This window comes from Oncorhynchus tshawytscha, linkage group LG03, assembly GCF_018296145.1.
Source record: "Oncorhynchus tshawytscha isolate Ot180627B linkage group LG03, Otsh_v2.0, whole genome shotgun sequence".
Classification (NCBI taxonomy): Eukaryota; Metazoa; Chordata; class Actinopteri; order Salmoniformes; family Salmonidae; genus Oncorhynchus; species Oncorhynchus tshawytscha.
In genome coordinates, this window is record NC_056431.1 from 58918253 (window position 1) to 58927016 (window position 8764).

The 8764-nt window shown below is 43.2% G+C and overlaps 1 protein-coding gene across 2 annotated transcripts; it reads right to left on the reverse strand.

The window, feature by feature from the left end:
• Positions 1-203: 203 nt before the first annotated feature.
• On the reverse strand, positions 204-8544 carry slc5a7a (solute carrier family 5 member 7a). Of its 2 annotated transcripts, none has more exons than XM_042319751.1 (9): positions 8460-8544; positions 7531-7768; positions 6421-6534; positions 6175-6330; positions 5900-6048; positions 5624-5767; positions 5326-5479; positions 4242-4459; positions 204-3886 (listed from the first exon to the last, which is right to left on the reverse strand). In XM_042319751.1, exons 2-9 carry the CDS (start codon positions 7712-7714, stop codon positions 3233-3235), a joined length of 1773 nt encoding a protein of 590 aa, XP_042175685.1. In that variant the 5' UTR covers positions 7715-7768; positions 8460-8544; the 3' UTR covers positions 204-3232. The 2 variants fall into 2 exon arrangements, with proteins under 2 accessions (XP_042175685.1, XP_042175684.1); XM_042319750.1 differs by having other exon boundaries at positions 7531-7816.
• Between the last annotated feature and the right edge of the window lie 220 nt (positions 8545-8764).

Genomic DNA, 8764 nt, shown 5'->3' on the forward strand with positions numbered 1-8764 from the left:
TTTGTTTTTGCTTTGTCATTATAGGGTATTATGTGTAGATTGAAAAAAAATATTTCATCCATTTTAGAATAACGCTGTAATGTAACAAAATGTGGAAAAAAACAAGGGGTCTGAATACTTTCTGAATGCACTGTATGTAATATATAACACGAATGAATGACAAATGATCAATATGCTAAATAATATAATTTATTTACCTCACATATTCATCACCATAATTTTTATGGACACTGCATAAGTAATAAATAAATTCTTAGCTTTTATTTCTCCTCACCAAAAGGATAAATCATTTCTAACGTTGCTTTAAAAAGTATGATCCATTTGTTCATATGCTGACTTTGTTGGTATATACATGTATCACACAAAAATATACATTTCCATTTACAACATCGAAGCACATTTAGTATAGCCAGCCGACCAACTGACATGATTATGTTTCTTATTCTTTAGTTTAAACAATGATATATTTTCCAGTGATAGAAGATAAAACAGCACAGAGTCCGTCTCCTTGGTGAAGGAGAGGAGACTTTACATTCACATTTTGTACAGATTTGCCTGGACACACAATTCCACTCTGACACTTAGAATATAGCATCAGACCAGCATCAGACCAGCTCCCAATACTACCCATATTAAGGGCATAATTCAACAGATTCAAACAGATTCAAACTATAACTTAAGACTGTAAACACCAGCAGACCTTATCAGCAAATACAGTAGGAGGAGTCGACCAGAGAACAGAAATACCCAACAACATCAAATAACAACTGCAATTTCTATCACAATCTCACATCTGTTTTCTCTGACCAATGTTTTGGTCAACAGACCTTCCTCAGTGTTCACCCATCAAACTGTAATAACTGTGATAACAGATAGGTAGCTAATTCACTCAGCATAGGACCAGCTCTGCTTCCAATCACTACAACCACTGACACCAAAACAACCAATGCTGTTATTTTCCTGTCTCAGCTCATAACCAGCTAAAAAACACTAATCAAATGTCCTCTGGGCAGATGTACAGAGTGGACAGAGCAGAATTGAATTGATCGTGCCAACGGGTTATTGATACGGTCCCTGGAGGGGAAATCACAACTCAGCCTCCTCAAGCCCCCCTGCCGCTCTGCTGCCGCTCTGCAGTCAATGACAGTTTAGAGGGGAACAAACCATCATGGGGCCACTCTCAAATGGCACCTTATTCCCTATATACACTACACTACCCAACCTTATGTGGCTCTGGCCAAAAGTAGTGCACTACATAGGTAGGGTGTAATTTTGGGAAGCAGATGGACTACCTAAAGCCACAGCTAGGTCCAATTTCAACCAGTACACCCATTAATAAAGCATTAAAGGCTTGTTCACCTATATTACTAACACATACTGAGTAAAACCTGGCCCTTATAATCTGATATAGGACTGTGAAATAAAGCAAGCGTTCCCCTCCAACACAACAGCACAGTATTGAACTTCTACACCTGCAGAGAGGAGGATTTTGGCACATGCACAACATGGAACAGAATTTGGGTTTGGCTTTTCAACCCTGTTCAAATCCAGTTACTATGAAAATAATGTTAGTACTGAATATTTTCACCTGTACCTGGTGATTGTGTGTAAATGGGATTAAGAGCGCGCACAATTTAAAAAGAGCTTGAAATCTATTTGTTCTCAATAATTAAAAACAATCAACGGTTTTGAATGACTGATATTGATATCTAAATCTATGTACAGCATGGAATCTAAAATCATTATTGCTCTATTAGTAAATTAATTATAAGTACATTTTTACGAACACACACAAACGCACAAACACACACACACACAAATATTGCACTATTCTCATCACCCTCTGGGCTGGCGTCCCTCTCAGACCTCCCTAGTGAGACAGACAGACAGACAGTTATCTGTAAACTCTTGTGGACAGATATCTGCTCGTGAACCATATCATCTTTTGTGAAGGGATTGGATGCATTGGACAACAAGCAGCAGTAGTTCCAGTGTTTGGGTTTTCGTCACTGGTTATTTGAATGTATCAGGATTGGGAAAAGGCGGTGCTTAAACTGCTTTGCTTCTACTGCTTCGCATGTGTGCTTTGGCTTTGCAAACCGAAAACTTTCCATTTCTAACACATATAGACCCAGATCTTAACCACGCAGCTGAAATTACGTAAGATTTAAATTCTGGGTTAACCAAGATCAGTTATACTTACCTTACCTTTACATTAACTCAATTTACTGTAGCAGCACTGAAAACAGAAAACTAAAATGGCGGTGGTGTTCGCTTTACAGAGAGTCAGACAGTGGTTGATATGATGCAAACACGAGAGGGATGGATGGCTAGATAGACCCTTTCCCTCTCTCCTCTGGACCTCAACAAACAGCTGTCGATTAACGATGACTTTGATGAAGAATCTTCAGATCAACCTAATTAATTAGTCTTCCTTCTGATGTAATATTCACAGAAGTCACATCTCCTAATGAATTCTTCTCCGGGCTGTATGACAGGAGCAGTGGTGTTGTTGGTGTTGTTTATGGTGTTGTTTATATCCCACTGTATCCTGCCTGTTGGTTTATACATCTGAGCTGAGTTACGTTGTGGGAACAAACTAATAGAGAACGATGTGTTTTTTTATCATACTTTCCTTTAGTAAATAATGTGTGCATTCATGGATATTTGAACAAAACGTCTTGTAATGTTTAATTAACTCAATGAGGAAAGTGTGTGTGTGTGTGTGTGTGTGTGTGTGTGTGTGTGTGTGTGTGTGTGTGCCTGCGTGTTCATGTGTGTGTACCTGTGGAGGCTCCTATAGCTCCTATGAGGACGGAGGGGACAGCCATGACCAGGCACTGAAAACAGAAAACTAAAATGGCGGTGGTGTTTGATTTAAAGAGTCAGTCAGTGGTTGATATGATGAGAACACAAGGGGGTTGGATGCTAGACAGACCTTCTCTGGGTCTCAGTTAAAGGCTCCATATCAGGGCTGGCTAACCCTTCTGTTGGAGAGCTATTGGGTATGCAGGCTTTTTCTCCAGCCCTACTATAGCACACCTGGTTAAGCTGTTCAAGATCTTGTTGAGTAGCTGATTAATAGCATCAGGTATGTTAGAGCAGGAGTAAAGATCTGCAGGATGGTATCTCTCCAGGAGGGCTGGCCACCCCTGACCTTGGCTCTACTTGGTTCTGGGTCCAGGTCTGGCTCTGGGTCTTGGTCCTGGTCCTGGTCACTACTTCCTGGTCTCTACTCATGTTGGTTGTTTAAGGACTCAGGGCTGGACTCGTCATCGTCACTGAGAGCCTCTGTGTTCGTAAATGTCCCCGCCAGTGAGTTGCTGAGGTGCGTTTTGACCGGCGCCATCTCCGACAGGATGATGTTGTCACTACTAACCAGCGTGGTCTTGTCCATGATCTCCTTACTGTGTTTGGATACCACAGCATCCATGAAGTCATACTTATGAGACAGAGTCCCAGACTCAAACAGGTACTTGAGCAGGTAGGAGAAGGCCACGTTACCCAGGAAGGAGGCCAGCATGGAGACCGTTTTAAAGGGGAAGCGTTGCTGGATGAAGTACTCCACGTCTCCAGTCAGGTGGTGGATCTTCTCCTGTTGCACCCAGCCGGGGTAGTAGATAAAGGGGGGTAGTTTGAGGTAGGGTTCCCCTCCCCCGATACGCAGCAGCAGACCGAAGACATAGCCCGCCACCGAGCCGTAAGTGTTGGTTCCCTTGATGAAGAGCACGCTGAGCAGCTGGGGGAAGATGATAACATACACCAGGTCGGAGCTCAGGTACCACAGGCCATACACGGTCCCCGTTAGCAACGCCATGGCGGTGGCAAGAGCGCCGAACACAAAGATGGTGATACGCATCACCCACACAATCTCACGGTCTGTCGCCTATTGGGGAGGAAGGAGAAGGAGAGGGGAAGGAGGGAAAAGCCTGTTTCAGGTTTTCTATGTTATGAACATTTCTATTTTCGTTAATCCCTCTTCTGTTTAATGTACAAATAACCTACATGAACATTTTTCATAAAACAGTGTAATTTCTGTTAGATATTAGTTTGTGACACAAACCTGCATTTTGAATAATTAGGTTTGAATATCTGGCTGTGACTTATTCACAGAAGGCCCCAGCACTGGACAAAAACTTCCTGGAATCTTTATGACTGAATAATTTACTGAAAAAGCATTATATTCAGAAACAGCACTTTAGTGTTGATTTTTTGCATCTGTGTGTGGTGTGTGAACTCACAGACTGTCTGAAGGCCAGCTGGTAGATGTTTCTGGCGAACATGGAACTGGCTGATAGAATGGAGGAGTCAGCTGATGACATCACAGCGGCAGACACCGCTCCCAGACCAAAGAAGGAGATCCAGGGTGGGCACAAGTGCTGCAGCACGATGGGCAGGATCATATCTGATTGGTCTTTCTCTTTGGGAGGAATTGCCCCATATGTAGTCTGGTTCCAGTCTAGGGAAGACAACAGTCACAGCTAGTAGTTTACATACTTTTAGACCAAAATGTATATGGGCAGGCTTTCTAAAAGGTATATGTCCAGGGGTACTCAAATCCGTACAGCATATGTGTTTGAATCTGGCTGTTAGGTAATATCTCTAGTTTAGAAGCCATATTAAGACACTATTGTAAACATTTAATCAGCGATGACAGGGACTGTGTGTCTCTCCACAGAGGAATAAATCATCAGTCCATCAGAACATAACTGAGTACCTTATCTCCCCCTCCATTCTTCCACTCTCCCCTTCCCCGTCTCCTCACTCGTCCGTGACACCTACTCTCAGTCATACCCTCAGTCCGCCTCTCACTCGCTCTCTATCTCTTTCGCGCTCTCTCTTTCTCTCTCTCTCTCTCTCTCTCCCCCTCCCCCTTTCCCTCTCTCCTCTGGACCTCAACAAACAGCTGTCGATTAACGATGACTTTGATGAAGAATCTTCAGATCAACCTAATTAATTAGTCTTCCTTCTGATGTAATATTCACAGAAGTCACATCTCTTAATGAATTCTTCTCCGTGCTGTATGACAGGAGCATTCTGGTGTTGTTTATATCCCACTGTATCCTGCCTGTTGGTTTATACATCTGAGCTGAGTTACATTGTGGGAACAAACTAATAGAGAATGATGTGTTTTTGTATCATACTTTCCTTTCCTAAATAATGTGTGCATTCATTAACTCAATTAGGAAGTTTTTGTGTGTGTGTTTGTGTGTGCATGACTGTGTGTGTGTGTGTGTGTGTGTGTGTGTGTGTGTGTGTGTGTGTGTGTGTGTGTGTGTGTGTGTGTGTGTGTGTGTGTGTGTGTGTGACTGTGTGTGTGTGTACCTGTGGAGGCTCCTATAGCTCCTATGAGAACGGAGGGGACAGCCATGACCAGGCAGCCTGCGGCAGCGATAAAGGACAGTACCTGGGCGTAGGTAGCTGAAGAAGCAGAGAGAACCCGTTGAAAATACACCTGCCACGGAATCCCCCCCAACATCTAGGGACAGAAACACCACAGTCAATACACACAATACAAAACAAACCAACACACAGCTTTATAGTGAATACATACTCCAAACCTAACCATAATTACATTATAGTCAATACAATTTGCTGATAATTATAATGACTGATGACATACCAGAAGACAGAAGTTGTCGATCCACATCCAGGTGTCTGCTGAGTCTATCTTACCCAGCCAGGGTGTCTGGTACACAGCCTCTTTTGCTGTCACACTGATGCTTGACACGGCTGGGTTGGACAGAGCAAATGGCACACTGACCCACTGAGAGAGAGAGAGACAGACAGCAAGAGAAAGACAGAGGTGAAATAAAAGTGAATTGCCTTTCTTCCGGTTTGTGGAGCTTGGCAAATCAGGTACATTTTTCCAGGCAAATTCCAGTGCTGGTGGACTCACCAGTCCCAGGAAGATACAGAAGAGTTGGACCACGTCAGTGTAGGCTACAGAATACAGCCCTCCCACCAGGGTGTAGAAGATAGCTATTAGGGCTGAGATCACCACTGACATGTTGATGTCAATGTCCACGATCACACTCAGAGTAGCCCCTAGACAAAACACATGGACATACACACATACACTGTCAGCTGCCATTTTCCATGAAGATTTTTCATTTTAATTGATGATGTTGAAATTTAATTGTGCACAACCCTGACTCTCAGACTGTGGCCTACCCAGCGCTGACAAGATGGCAGCGGACCAGAAAATCTCCCCCATAAGCGCCGGAATGAAGAGCAGCCCCCCCATACGCTTCCCGTATATCTGCTGGAACGGGTCCAGCATGGTGACGTATCCCCGGGAGCGCATGGGCTTGGCGAAGAACAGGCCACCTGGAGCACGAGAGAGACACATCATTAAGGAACTTCGGTCACTAAAGTAGAAGACAGAAAGTGTTGAACATGAATTTATCATGTTCTTACCTACTACCAGACTGAGGGCGTATCCGAAGGGAGCCTGTGCCCAGGCCAGGCCGAAGTCAGGCAGGTAGACATACTCCGCGGTCCCGTTGATGTAGCCACCGCCCACCCATGTAGCTGAAGGAGAGGTTCATCACAGTTCAAGATACAAATATGTAACACACATTATTTAGCCTTGCACACACAAACTAAACATATGAAATGGTTGAATTGTCTTTATAATGTTATGTTTTCCATAGACTTCATTTTAGAGCCACGACGTACGAGATTGTACAATGTCTTACAATCAAATATGTTGATAACATTTGGTATATTGGTAACGTTTTATATTTAGTCAATACATCACAGAGCGATAATAATCTAGATGTTATGCCTTGATAATAGATCGAATTAATATAAAATGCTGAGTTAATATAAAAAAGTTAACGTAGATCAATTACAATTATTTTCATGAGCATTTCTCTAACTCGCGGAAAATAAATAATTGATTACTTTTCGCTCCTAAAAAGCCCGTAACTCCAGGGTCTGTTATTAAAATAGCATCAAAGACATTAGAAAACGCTCTGGGTCTTTAATGAACTCTTCCGTCAATTAATGTTGCTCTCATCAAAAACAGGGCTTTAATTCTGCCAATGATGCTAGGGGGATTTAAAATAGCCTGTCAATATATTGTGTTCTCCAATTCGATAGAAACAGCTGCCGTCGTTGACGTGTAGGTATTTGATTTTTGCCAGTGCCTATTGTAACAATTGGTGGGAGCGTGGGTAAAACCAGTCCGGTGCTGATCTGACTGAGACCTGGAAAAATAGTCAGCGGCATCTGTCTTTATACGCCAGTTGTCATTCCGTCTTGTGAGGAACATGACTGATTTAAATCCCCCCCATCTAAAGTTGACAGCGGAAATATTTGAGCAAACAAGGTACTATATGCCTCTCCAACAACAGGGCTGGGGTAAATTCAGTTTTTATTTCAGTCAATTTAGCAAGAAGAGTATTTTATACATGATTTCAAAACAACCTTATAGACAACAATGGGATATTTTCCATTCAAAACTGAATTAGCCCAATGCCTCAACCCAGTCTCTCCAGGCAGTTGAACCAGGTCACAACTCACCGGTCATAGTGAATCCACCGACAAACAACCCAATGTCCCTCCCGCCCACCATGATGGTTTCACTGCGGTCCTGGCCCTCCGACACCCCTGAGTTCTTGTTCTTCCACGCGGCCCATATCCCCACGCCCAGAATCAGCAAGTAGAAGATCACTATAGCCACGATCCCCTCGGCGTGGACGGCCATCCTCTTCCACTGCCGTGATTAGTCTCTGTGCGAGTAACGGCTTTTCATTGAGACCTGTGCCAAGGATGGAGAGGAGAAGAACAGAAGCCACCTAGCCACTCCCTGTGAAGAACCCTAGTCATCAGACCCACAATCAATCGTGTATCTTCTTAAAACAAACAGCTTTAAATGTGTTATTACTTAATTGGCTGATTAATAATAATTTTTAATTGTATAGGCTTCCAATACTATTTGACATGTGGGCTCTCTCTTTTTATACTCCCTTGTTGAAGATTTTGTGAACTGTTTGATTTACAACAAGTTGACCATGTACATAATACACCCAATAATGATTATGGGTTAAACAATAAGGTTTGATATGTGCGTAAAATACGGATAACGCATCCCGGAGCGCGCGCCCAGACAGAATAATATAGTGCAGAGATCCCAGACATTCTAACGGATGGGTCTCTCTCTGTCACATCAACAAAATCAAAGAAGCACTTTCAGGTATAATTCCTGCTGAAGGCAGGGTTTTCGGGAGCTGCTAAAGCAGTAACATCGACTTCCTTTCAAAGATCCGCCACTCTTTCACATACACCTGCACTTCAGCTCATGGCTATTCTACTGTAACTTAATGAAATCTGAGTCGACATAGTTTGGCTACAGTTAATTAACAAACCATCTGAAACAAAATGCATGTAAAGACAACTGTTTGGAGAACGAGGTAGTGCCCCATCCAGGGCACAGAGGGGTTTTCTCCTACCTTTAGAGATGTCTCGTCAATGTACGTCGGCCGGTGGTTCTAAAAGCGCATCCAACTGGCTTTCCAGAGAAGGAAAATGTTACAACTCAACGTAATCCACGCCACCCGTGCGTAATTCCCCGGTGTGGTTTATACACAGTTTGGGGGCTGAGAGAAAGAGGGGTGGGGGTGGGGGGTCCGAGTTTGTGAAAGACTTGAAAGGGAAAGGGGTGGGGGTTGTTTATCAATAAGGTTGACAGGTTGTGTAGACGAGGATAGGCAGCCAGTGAAGGTCTCTCAGGAAAGGACAGAAATAGCATATAATT